Source organism: Phaethon lepturus, unplaced genomic scaffold (genome assembly GCF_000687285.1).
Source record: "Phaethon lepturus isolate BGI_N335 unplaced genomic scaffold, ASM68728v1 scaffold4732, whole genome shotgun sequence".
Lineage (NCBI taxonomy): Eukaryota > Metazoa > Chordata > Aves > Phaethontiformes > Phaethontidae > Phaethon > Phaethon lepturus.
Window position 1 is genome coordinate 68,894 of NW_010521108.1, and position 13,986 is coordinate 82,879.

The 13,986-nt window shown below is 37.0% G+C and overlaps 1 protein-coding gene across 1 annotated transcript in view; it reads left to right on the plus strand.

Annotated features, from left to right (window-relative positions):
* Nucleotides 1-13,986, plus strand: part of UNC13C (unc-13 homolog C (C. elegans)) — a 163,971-nt gene that overhangs the window by 62,353 nt on the left and 87,632 nt on the right. The window contains 3 exon segments of the mRNA XM_010281395.1: nt 4,290-4,459; nt 7,061-7,176; nt 8,646-8,809. Of these exon segments, the coding sequence (XP_010279697.1) occupies nt 4,290-4,459; nt 7,061-7,176; nt 8,646-8,809 (450 nt within the window).

Sequence of the window (13,986 nt, forward strand, 5' to 3'; positions counted from 1 at the left end):
TTTGCAGAGTTCTGTATATGCAGAAGTAATGTAGCAGTGCCAGATTGTTGATAAATTATTAAAACTATTTCTTCTATCTAGCATCTCTGAATATACTGCAGCTTTTCCAGCTCTCAGAAGTATCGGTATCTTCATTCTCTGTGTGCTAAAGAACAATTCACTTCTCACCTTCCTGTATCAGTACCTTAGTGAACACTTTTACTGAGCATATAAAGCAGAGTGGATAGAAGAGGAACACTGAAAATAGCATATGTTGTCTTTGCCTTGAATTCTCTGGGCTGATTTTACTGGACAGAGTAAGCAGAAGTAGGAATCCCACCCAATGCTTTTTGCAAAGCCACAGAGCTTCAGCACAGATGTTACCAGTGACTAAAGCAGAATGTGTATCTCATTATAGAGTGCTGTTTCTGAGAGGCTCGCAGGTAAGTAGAACCACGCAGAGACAGCTCTGTAACTGTAATAGTGAATCTCCCTGTAGTCTTACTGCCATAGGGCAGGACAGTAGAAATAAATGTTCATCCACCCTTCTGTTCTTGCATCACAAATCTGTGCTAGTTTTTGGGTCTTGCACAGGAATGTTAAAAATATGTAGCAGAGCTGTCTCAGTGCTAAAGGTTTAGACATAAAGATGAATATGTGAGTAAACCCATTGGTTGTGATAGGTCTCACCATGCTTCACTGACCTAAGATTAAAGGAGAAAAACATGTGGGAGACAAATGAGGATATCAAGGAAAAGGGCAGTCATCCTGGCTATCTGAACAAATACTCCTTAATCACCTAAGTGTACATCAGAGGGAAATTGTTGTTGTTTTGAGAATAAAAATATGGCATTTGTACTGAAGTACCATTTAACGACTTTTTATGTGCAGCATCTCCCTGGGAAGCCAAGCAGGAACAAGATTTCTACTAATAGCACAGACATAGTGATGAGGATCACATAAATGCTTTGTCAGTGATGGATCTCCCTATGACACCGTAGAGATCCCCTGTTTAATATTTCTACTGGGTGCACAGCTAAATGCAATTCAGGACTCTAGCAATGTTAAGCAATAATTCAGGGCTACGTTTTAGGAAAAATAAATGGTTTCTCAGTTTAGCCTAGTCTCTTAAAGCAAAGATGTTTATTTTGATCCATCTGTCTCTTCCTGTATTTTATATGTCCTTGCCAGTATCTTTTGAATTTTGTGGTCAGTAGAGAAATTTCACAGATTGTGTAATACTGGATCCATCATGTTCTATTAAAATAGGTGGTCAGACAGAGATGAGATCGTAACACTGTCCTTTAGTATGAACTCACCCTATAACAGACACTAGGGAGTCCATATGAAGGGGTAATTTATGAAAATCCCAGTTATGGGAGAAGATTCAATAGTTGATTGCAGTTTGTTAAATGTCAGGGTAGACAGTCATAACACAAAAGGAAATTAGGTTTCATTAGTTTTGCTAATCACAGAACAATGTGTTTTTTAATTACCAGAGATATCTGCAATGTTAAAATTTGGAATGCAGACAGAAGCATTTCTGTGATACTGAATGATGTCAGAGTCAGGCACAGTAAAAGCTGTGCCTGCCATTTTAGTGACTGATTGGCCTTGACAGTAATAATACCATTTAAAGCACTTTATACTTCCAAAGACCATTACCATCACTAATTAATTCTTAGAACACCCCTGAGGGGTGCCAGCTGGGAGATAAGTTATAGTATTAGTGTTTTAATGCCGGAAATGCTGAGACAGATCACTGAGCAGTGCTAGTGCTTGGAATAGAATTCAAGTAAGAACTCTTAATCTAGTGTCAAACTAAGACCTTGCTGAAGATGAAAATTTACTGCTGCACTTTAAAGTTTTATTTAAAGATAACCAAAGATTTGTAATATTTAAAATATTTTTGTTGTTTTACTGAATGAATATATTTTTTAAAAGTTAGTATGAATGCATGAGTGTGACATGCCTCATAACTCGCATCATGTCTGTACTAGCCATTAAAGGTCATCAGAGAGTTGTTCACTACCACAGACTTCTGCAGTCAATGTTAGGATATTCCAATGAAGTCATCAAAAGCCAGCATTGACCAATAATAAATAGTCCTCATCGTGGCTCATAGGAATAAGCAGCAGTAGAGTTTCTTTTCCATTTCTGTGCAAATATATGCAAGATGGAGCTGGGAGTAAAAAAAATCTATCCACTGGGAAGTGCAGATTGCAAGTGAAGCCATGTCAGTGACTCATACAACCAGTAGTTTCTCAAATCCACTCAACTCATGAGAGGTTAGCGAGCCAGTTAAATTTGCAAGGAATTTTTTAGTATATGGTAGTGTACTGGGTTTGTGTGGCAATATTTTGGTAGCAGGGTGTCTATCGGGTTGCCTTCTGTGAGAAGCTGCTAGAAGCTTCCCCTGTGTCTGATAAAGCCAATGCCAGCCGGCTCCAAGTCGGACCAGCCACTGGCCAATGCTGAGCCAGTCAGCCATGGTGGTAAGCACGTCTGTGGTAACATATTTAAGAATGGGAAAAAGTTGCTGTGCTGCAGCAGTTGCAGCCAGAGGGGAGTGAGAATATGCGAGAGACACAATTCCGCAGACGCGAAGGTCAGTGAAGAAGTAGGGGGCGGAGGTGCTCCAGGTGCTGGAACAGAGATTCCCTTGCAGCCCATGGTGAAGAGCATGGTGAGGCAGGCTGGGCCCATGGAGCTCCATGCTGGAGCAGATCTGGACCTGCAGCCCAGGGAGGACCCCATGCTGGAGCAGGTGGATGCCTGAAAGAGGCTGTGACCCTGTGGGCTACCCACGCTGGAGCAGACTCCATGACAAGTGTCATGCTTTAACCCCATCTGGCAACTAAGCCCCACACAGACGCTCGCTCACTCCTCCCTGGTGGAATGGGGGAGAGAATCAGAAGGGTAAAAGTGAGAAAACTCGTGGGTTGAGATAAAGACAGTTTAATAAGTAAAGCAAAAGCTGCGCATGCAAGCAAAGCAATAAAGGAATTAATTCACCATTGCCCATGGGCAGGCAGGTGTTCAGCCATCTCCAGGAAAGCAGGGCTCCATCACGCATAACGGTTACTTGGGAAGACAAATGACATCACTCTGAATGTGCTCCTCCTTCCTCCTTCTTCCCCCAGCTTTATCTGCTGAGCATGAGGTCATATGGTAGGGAATATCCCTTTGGTCAGTTGGAGTCAGCTGTCTCAGCTGTGTGTCCCCCCAAATTCTTGTGCACCCCCAGCCTACTCGCTGGTGGGGTGGTGTGAGAAGCAGAAAAGTCCTTGAGTCTGTGTAAGCACTGCTCAGCAACAGCTAAAACATCCCTGTATTATCAGCACTGTTTTCAGCATAAATCCAAAGCATTCCCCATACCACCTACTAGGAAGAAAATTAACTCTATCCCAGCCAAAACCAGCACACCGGGAAGAAGGGAAAGGTGGCTGGAAGATGTTTTAAAATTGAATTTCTTATTATCCTACTCTGATTTGATCTGTAATAAATCAAATTAATTTTTTCCCCAGGTCACGTCTGTTTTGCCCATGACAGTAGTTGGTGAGTGATCTCCCTGTCCTCATCTCGACCCATGAGCCTTTTCTTACACTTTCTTTACCCTGTCCAGCTGAGGAGGGGAGTGATATAGCAGCTTTGGTGTGCACCTGGCATCCAGCCAGGGTCAACCCACCATAGGCAGTCTGTCCCTACTCCTTCTCCTTACCAGGGAATGGAGGTCTTGGATAAAAGTAATATGTCTTTTAAAGAAAGCAGTTATTGCCTTGGTTTTTCTGATTGCTTGTCTTGTCTTGCTGTGGTGTTTGTGCATACTTGTTGGGGTATTTTCAAAAAACTTTCTACCACGTACTGGAAATATTATTTAATATTTTCTCACTTTTTGTATTCTAACATTATAGGCTGCTACTTTAATGGTCTACCATATGTACTACATAGCATTCCTAAAAGAAAAAACCTGATCTCTCTCTTTCCTAATATATTTGTTAAATAACAGCATTAAGAAGTACACATTGTAAATGAATTAATAGTTTTAATGAGGAGTTCATGACATTTCCAAATAAAATCCATATGTATATATAATCCAGTCAAGTTAATCTCGTTACTTTCTTTTATATATAGTAATTGTAGTTTTGTCCCTAGTAATTATTCTACTGAATGTTGCAGGCTGTTTGTATTCCGTCGCTTTAAGCAATTAACCAAGTGTACAGAAATCAAGGACAATGAATTAGATGGCAGTACAAATGTATGTAGCTTATGTATCACTCACATGTTGTATTTTATTATTATTTTTGCAGTGAATGCCATAACTCTACAGATAGAATAAAAGTGAGAGTGTGGGATGAAGATGACGACATCAAATCTAGAGTAAAGCAACATTTCAAAAAGGAATCGGATGACTTCCTCGGGCAAACAATCATTGAAGTAAGAACACTGAGTGGAGAAATGGACGTATGGTATAATTTAGGTATGATTCTTACTGATTTTTAAAAACAAATTTAGGTAGAATCTCAGCTTCTGTAGATTTGGGACTTCCAAATATAGCTTTGGTACCAATACACGACTTTAAAAATCCTAAGTATTACATGTTGATTTGAAAATCACAGAATCACAGAATCACTAAGGTTGGAAAGGACCTTCAAGATCATCAAATCCAACCATTAATCCAGCGCCACCAAGTTCCCTAAACCATGTCCTGAAGCGCCACATCCACATGTTTTTTGAACACTTCCAGAGATGGCGACTCCTCCACCTCCCTGGGCAGCCTGTTCCAATGCCTGACCACCCTCTCGGTGAAGAAATTTTTCCTAATATCCAACCTAAACCTCCCCTAGTGCAACTTGAGGCCATTTCCTCTCGTCCTATCACTGGTTACTTGGGAGAAGAGACCAACACCCTCATTGCCACAACCCCCTTTCAGGTAATTGTAGAGAGTGATAAGGTCTCCCCTCAGCCTCCTCTTCTCCAGACTAAACAACCCCAGTTCCCTCAGCCGCTCCTCATAAGACTTGTGCTCCAGACCCCTCACCAGCTTCGTTGCCCTTCTCTGGACACGCTCCAGCACCTCAACATCCTTCTTGTAGTGAGGGGCCCAAAACTGAACATAGGATTCAAGGTGCAGCCTCACCAGTGCCGAGTACAGGGGCACAATCAATTCCCTAAAAATGAAAGACACTTTCTTGCTTTTGATCCAGAGTTACCACAATTGCAGAGACCAGACTAATCACGACAATATCAAAGAAAAATATTAAAACTTAATGCAAAATTTAAAATATGTAAGAAAACCTGACATTTCAGACTAGTCCATTTACAGTAGCATTCTGTGGGAAATATATCTACAAGATACATAGGAAAATCTTGCAAATATTTTGCTTGCTCTCCACATTAATTTTATTACCTTTTTTTTTAAAAAAATATTTATATACCATTCTGGGCCTAATCATCTTTGGTTTTCACTGTGTTTATACCTGTGGTTCTTCATGAAACTTGCTTCGTTGAGTTTTCTGTTCTGTACATGTCAAATGTGTTTACATGCAGAGTCATAAACTGAAGATAGCCTGCTGAAGCTCAAAATGCTCTATGTTATCCTTAATGACTGCACTTCCTTGTCTGGACAGGTCCTAAGAAGTATTATTCTTTAAATCAGAAATAAATCAATGATAGTGTGTCTGAGAATATGTTTCTTTATCTAAATCTAAGCATACAACTGTTTTTAATTCTAAAAATCTCTTTGGGTGCACTAAATGTTCTGGAGTAGCCCTTTAAAAGTTAGTCTCATATATTTGATAATAAAAATGTAATAGTAACGTTTTCATCTAGGTTGCATGCTCTGTGAAAATTTGATGAATTATGGTGACATAATTTTCTGAGATTGTAGAGTACTTGTTTCCTAATCAACAATCCTCATTTCCCTGTCAAGTGTTTCATTTTCCAGTGACATGTATAGATGTGTCAGGGAACTATTTGATTTCTTATTGACAATGAAAAAAAAGCCTTGCTTTATTTCCTATTTATGAGATTGGTTTAAGATAACTGGGTCATTATGAATTGTGAATTTTATTCCTTCAGAAATTTCAGAGACTTAAATTGATACAAATACTGATATAAATTATTATTAAATTAATTTAATTATTATTAGATTAAATGATTATTAAAATTAATTTTTTAAAACAAATCTTGCTGAACTGATTTGACTGGAAGCAGTTTAATAATGACATTGAAAATCTATGTGCTCTGCAAAATGAAGAATCTAGAATGAAAACGTTTCACTCAGCATCTAAAAAGAAATATTCATAAATAGGGTGTGATAATTCAAATATTCTAAAAATAATGTCGTATTTTGTTCTGATGCATACACACATTGGCACAACTGCAGTATGTCACAGCATACAGAAGAAAGAGGAGTGAAATACTCAAACAAAACAATTGGATTTGTGAATACCAATTCTTATTAATTGTACTGTTCATCACTCACATCACAGCACTTTGTGGAAGAATCATAAAAAATGTAATGCCTGTTGACTCAGTTGTACTGTTAGAGTGGATTGGAAAAGTGAAGATTGGAGTCAAAGAAGATCAGTAACCTCCACAATGAGCAACAGCAACTAAATAGACTAGTGCAGATAGCATAAACAAAGTTGTTCATATCATTTCTTCAGCAAGATTCAGCTTAGCTCTGTAATTGAGTTCTGCTGAGAACATTTTGAGTTTCTTTTAGACATAGTAGTTCAGGTAAATCAATAATGAAACTAGTAATAATTACTACAGATACCAGATAAAAAATTGAAATGATTTCTATTGAAAAGGGGAAAGTGTTAAATAAAGCGCTGTGCAGCCTGGTTTGAATTTGTCAGGTAAAACAAAAAAGATTCTTTACTTCATTGCTTGGTATTCTGCTTCACGGCCTGAACCATATGTGAGGTATTAAAAAAAACCTCTCCTGTTCTCAACAGCAGGATTTTCTGGCTTTAAAAAACATTCTTATTAAGATAGAACAATTTATGAAAGCTTTTCACATGACATAGATATATTCTTGATAATTGCTAATATATTATTTTTCTGCTTTCAGAAAAACGAACAGATAAATCAGCTGTCTCTGGTGCCATTAGATTGAAAATCAATGTTGAAATAAAAGGAGAGGAGAAAGTTGCTCCCTACCATATGCAGTACACCTGTCTACATGAGGTATGTTGGAGAAGTTAAAGAAAGCATGCTGTATAGAAATTACTATTCAGTTGTTGAATGGGTAAGGAAAAAAGGCTACAGAACATTAGAACACTGAATCAAGTAACTGCTACTACACCTCAGAACAAGTTTGGTTTAGGTATCCCACTTTGTATTGCTGATGTCAGGTTCAGAGTCAAAGGCAGAACAATGTAACACCAACAGGTCATTCCTGCCAGTAGGAGTTAGAAAAAAGAAGTGCTGGAGTCAGCTAAGTTCCCCCTGTACTGTATTTTGTTTTAACATTTTGGTGCTCCATACACGCTTGCTAACGTCAAGAAGATACAACCATTTCTGTATATTACAGAGATCTAGCTATTAATTGTAAAGGACTTCTTTCCAGCTATATTAATTCATGTTTTGAAGAGAGTGAGAAAAAGCAGGAGAAGCAAAGACAATATAAAATTTGGTTCTCCGGTTGTCTAGATTGCTTTTGTCAACAGTGGAAAGAAATCATCACTTATAAACCAATGCATCTTTCAAAATATTTTCTTTGCATTTAATTCCTCTTCCCTCAAACAGTGATCCACATTGAAGTTCTATTCTAAAAATACAAGTACTTTCTGAAAGCTGATTATATATGGCTGACTAGTATGTATTCACAAAATCCCATTGTTCACTATTTATGAAATTGAATGTTCAGGGCATTTATGCTCATAGATTCTGACCTAATACTGCAAATGTTTTGACCTGTGAAGTAAATGGTAAAATTCTGTTGCTTTAAGGTTATCTACAAGACAGTTACAGGCTAATTAGCGAAACTGAAATTACTTCAAAGTTTTGCAGGTTTTTTGGTAACTGAAAATAGAAAATAATATCTGCTGGTCAGTTTGTGGATACACATGGAACTAGGTAATCCAAGAAGCATTCTATGACATGAACATCAAATTAAGTACTAGCTTTGGTCCTAAGGTTGCTAAACATAAACTTCATTGCATGCCTTTCACTACTTGAGAAGCTTCTGCAATACTTCTGATAGGTTTTCTGTAACTTCTGTAACAGTTCTTAAATAATGAATTTGAAATTTATTGGTTATAGATCTAATTAAAGTTGAAGCACTATGTAGCAAGCATTATAACATCAAAATTTCATTTGTTAGCAAGGGCATATGATAGAGAAGAGAAAGTTTCTGCATGATCTTATGTTGTGGTTTTTCTACACCAGTTAGCTGACATGCCCCTATATCAAGGAGATAGATCAATGTGCTGAATCGCAAGTCTGCACCACTAGAGTTCCATTACAAAAAATGTGTTTAGTCTTGGGGTTTTTTGTTTACCAAATGATGACTAGTTAGTGCCAGACTTCAGAAAAAAAATTATAAAAAACCCAAACCAAACTAACAATGAACATATTGATGACTATTATATAGGATATACTTTCAGAACGCCACTTAAAAACTGAAACCTATTTGAAACATTTCTTACATTTAGAATCTATTCCATTACTTGACGGAAGTTAAATCTAATGGTGTTGTAAAAATCCCTGAAGTGAGAGGTGATGAAGCCTGGAAGGTGTACTTTGATGACGCTGCACAAGAAATTGTAGATGAATTTGCAATGCGCTATGGAATTGAATATATTTATCAAGCTATGACGTAAGTGTGACCATGTCTGGTTTTCTACTCTACTGTCAAGAACGTGTTTGAGGGAAGTGATGATTTCCAAGCCTTCATGCTTTCATTCTCCATTTCACTCCAGTTCCTGATTTTAAATTCTTGTTATCATTTTTGTCCATCTGATTCTCATTGAAGTGCTTCTCATCTGCAATGGAATTAAGATATCTTATAAGCATTTTATAAGCTGTTATTGGTTTTACCACTAATGCATTTCTTAATGCTTATGATATTGACATGTGGCAAGGATGAGAAAGACTTCCACTGTTTCAGATGTGATTGGGATGGTAGAACAGGATTTCACATGCTCTGTACTCCTTTCCAGGTACAGAAATCACCTTAGAACACCATAAATGACTATAGTAAACTTCTATAGTATATAGTAAATAATTCATGCAAACCGTTTTTAATGGTATTAGAACCTCTTACTACATTTTCCATACTAAAGTAGCTGTCTGATCACTTTAGAACACAACACCACTGAGCTGAGAGGCCTGGGGATACAAGAGATCCATCATGTATTCTTAATTTGTCCAGTGAAAAGGACTATATTCTGCTCCTACGGCACCTGTAGGAAAGCAGAATACTCCAAATGAGTCCTCTAAAGATGAAATACAGAAAAAATTTCCTATAGAAAGCTGGTATTATGGAATTTTTTATCGGAACATGCATCTCGTTTCCTCCATCTCTTTACAGTACAAACAATATAAGTGTGGAGGCACAGAAACATGTGAAGTTTTCTTTTTATTGCAGGATATAACAACACCGTGTGCTATTGCAATGAACATGTTTTTCAGTTTATGTAGTTCATTGTGAATTTTTGTACTGTAGATCTAATAGAAAGGTAGAGGATGTACTTGTACTATATATGTTTCTAGTGCTCTTCCTCCAAGGACCTTAAACAACATTAAACAGAAGAATTAATTAAGCTTGACAGTTCCCCTCTGGTATTATATATCTATACTACATATGGAGGAGCTCATGCATTGTTTCATGAATATTTGGGTTTTCACGTTTAGCTTCTCTTTAGCCATGTATGTCTTTACATCTTGATTAAATTATGTTACTTATTAACTAGCATAGTATTATAGTTTTATAGCTTGATTTAAATTGGTGTGCCATTTTTACCAAAATGCTCATCTCTAAAATGATAGAGTTGTTCCTGCTGTATGTATTAAACTGAATTCAAGGTTTTATATCAGAAGAAATTTCAAGAGCTACTAATGCCAAGGAAGGGCTGTTAATACTGTTTTGCTTAGGAAATAAAGCAAGACCGATTTAGCATTAGTGTTTCCTTTTAACTATAGCCCTAGTAGTTGGTTATCTCAATACAACATGGCTGTAATGTTTGATGGACAACCTCAACTGCAAATTTATTTTGAATTTTCTTATCCTCCATCTCTTGATGAATGCCAGTACTCTGATATTTTCAAGAGTAATTTTGAAACTGATTTTAGAAATTCAAATGTAACAAAAGTCAGCATTGCAAAAATAGCAATAAAACTGACATATGAGTACATAAAAAGCTTTTTCATTTAACTGTGTTAGAAATGGACAGGTTATATTTTCATATAAAAATGATGGTTTATTTTTATATCAGTAAATAACATAACATACAGATATTCATGAAAAGGAAGTAAAATTAGTCTGAACATCTAACATGGTGCTAGGCAAGTATTTCAATGCATTTTCATGAATCCTTGCTCAAAATTTCTAACCAAGACATTTTAAGTTAAATGACATACTTTGGTTTGTCCTTTTTTTTGTTCTTGCTTTCTTCTGTACCTTTTCCACCAAATTTTCTTGCTGTTGATGACTGCAAACTAGGCATTTCAAGGCAGGTGTAGTAAGAAAGTGAATTTGATATTGGTAGTCACAGGTAATTTACCGGAAGTAAAAACTAAGATTTCATTGCCCCCCTACCTATGTCCATTTACATTTTAAAATGGTGTATGTTAATAATGAGCAAGCCCTATTTGAGTGGTAGGCCACATCCTGTTTAAGTTAGGAATAAAATCGTTAATTAATGTAATCTCAAAAAATACTTGGAGAAAAATATATATTCATATACATTGTTTTGCTGATTCATCTGCAGACATGTCTCAGAGCATTCAGACTTTGGGGAGAAGAGTAATGAAGACACTAGGTCTATCATGGGGAATTTTCTTTTTGATTATTATCTGTTGTTTTTATTTGTGTTTATAACATCACCCTTTTCTCCTGGAACCACTTCAGTGGCTGGGAGAAAATGTACAGCTTCTTGATTTGGAAAATAGAATGATCAGATTCCATTTGGTAATGATATGCTTCTACTAAAAGAAAAGCAATTTTCTACCATACAACAGAGAGAAAATTTGAATGTAATCAGTTGACCCAAAGGAATACTGTGTAAGCATTTTATGCTCAAGAATCTAGTTGCAGAATATTTCTATTGCATGTCTCATGATAACATTGTAAATTAAAATGTTTGCATTTGTAAGTGCAAAACTGACTATGCTTTCATAGCCCATGACCTAGACCCCAGAGAGCATCCACATGCTTCTTATCGGGCCCGAGTGAATTTTAGGGTGTTGCTAATGAGGTGCTCTTTTTGTCTGAATGTAATTTTTAAAAATAATTTTTTTTTGCAGTTTTAAAATTAGCTATTATATAAAGTGTCAGTGCCACTTAATGATAGCCAGTCTTGACTCTTGTAGGTATGGGCAGACAGCATATGCTGGAATAGGAACATACACCATTCTGCATTTCTGAACACAATGTAAACCTAATTAAGCCTCCCTAAAGTACCTCTTCCTAGAACAATTTGGCATCCTGTTCTGCTATGGTAACAAACAACCCTACTTGTCTATCATTTCAGGTTCACACTGGTGGCTTTGTCATCTATGATCCTCTTAGTAAGCGCTGATAATTTGTTTTTGGCTCTCCTTTAGAGCACAAAAGTAGTATTTCAAAAGGATATCCTTGATTTTCCAAATACATTGAATATACTCATCAACCACAGTTGTGGCAGCTCAGCAAAGATAAACGAGAATTTAGATCAGTTTATTGTTTCAGTGCCTGACTGCTTCACAGAAAATCAGTCCAACAGGTGATCAAATAAAAGTCCTGAAAACATAAAGCTCAAGTTCTCTTCCTCTCTCAACCACTACCAACAAAGAAATTGTGCATTTTCTATGTTTTAAAACATGTCATGTGTGTGTCAGTGTTTGATTCTAGATCAGAAGGAGATCAGCTGTGCACCACCAAAGACAGAATGTGTATATCAACCCAAAAGATATCATAAGGTTACTTACCTGCCTTAGTCATTGTCCCCAATGAGACCCTTTTCATTAAACTTATAAAGAGAATTAATTCAAGTGTGCTTTCATCTGTTGTTTGAGGCAGAGGCACCCACACTTTTATGAGACTATGTAAAGACAGTTCTTCCCTAAAGGATGCCCACTTAGAAGGGGTGTCTTACTCTCAGGATACAGATTCCAACTGCCTGGTTCCTACAGAAGGAAATCTGCTTTTAAGTTACCAGACGTAGAATTCACGTGAATAGAAAATCAACCACTGACCCCAAACCAACAGCCATTCTTATATGGGTCGGAAGAGATTTTTTTTTTTTTTTTTTTTTTTTTTTTTGGTGATGGATAGCAGCCAAACAAACACCATTAGCTACCCGAATGACATGCATATACTCCCAAAAGTCAAAGCATGTATGTGTGAGAGAATAGGAAAGAAAATAGGTATGACACAAAACAGATTAGCAAAAGCAGAAGAACAGCTCAGTCTTCCACCTGGCCTTTATTTTGATAACTGCAGTGATGGATGGTGATTTATGCTGTAAATTCAATGTCTTGAAGGAATTGTACTGGGAGTTTATTTACCTACACGTATTAAGCCAAGTCTCTACCACCAAGAAAAAATATTTTTCTTTCTCTCATTCTCTTTCAACATAATTTATTTCTCTTTAGAAGGCAAAAAGCAGAGCACGTATTGAAACAGCATTTGACTAGACACTTAAGTTATACATAATGTCAGCATCCTGGATTTACTGTGTAGTGGAGTCAAGTGCAATAAAAGCTCTATTAAGATCTTCGCTTCTTACTGGCAAGAGTCACCACAGGTAGAACTTAATGCTTCTAAATCAGCAACATAGTTCTCGTTACAGCAGGTTAATGGGCATTAACTATGCCATCTTGTTCTCCTGCCAGTCTTCAGTTAATGTGGCTGCATTGCAAGAACCACACAAATCACCCATTAAAGTAATTTTCATTGATAGCATTTGCTCACTGCGGACAGCACATTAATTAGCTGCCTTTATTGCTGATTCACACTAGCAGAAAGATTGGAAGAATCACATGCATGTTGGTCAGGAAATTGCATAGTAAGAAAGCTGAAGTAAGCAGGCCTGGTTTTAGACATGTGACTCTAGCTTAACGATGCAATATTACTCTAAAATATGTAAGACTTAGCAATGGTTGCTGTGACATCATGTGCCCATTAGAAATTGTTAATAACTCATGCTATTGGCTGCTGTTTTGAGATCTACAAAAACAAGGAAGTTTCCTCTTTTATTTATTTTAGCAATCAGAAGGAAGCCAGGTGGCTTGAAGATTTCTTACCTGGATTTTCAGCACTCTGAGTCATGACCCAAATTGCATGTGATAAACTTAATAGGTTCCATGAAGTTTACAGATTCTAATTAAACGGAGAGAAGCAAAAATCAGGACCTTCAGACATACAGAGAGCTCCGGAGTGACTGGAGTTTCTTCATCCTCTTCTGTTTGACTGTATTCTCATTTTCCCCATTGGAAGGGCTCTGAGCAAGCTGACCTAGTTGAAGATGGCCCTGTTCATTGCAGGGGGCTTGGACTAGATGACCTTTAAAGGTCTCTTCCATCCCAAAGATTCTATGATTCTATGATCTTCTCTGCCTAATTCCCCTCACTCTCTTTCCTATCTCTATACATTTAGTTTTTATCTCTTTACCTTCCTCCCAATCCTGCCTAACTATAAATCTTGAAATTAAGATTTTATGTTTTGCAATGATGTTGCTCACTCTCCTCATGTGTTAGGTCTTTCATCCATCTTGTATCTCATGTTTTCTTATGTTATCAGCTCTTTGTACGTTATAAGCAGGCATCTCTTGTTGTTTTAAATAAGTAGACAGT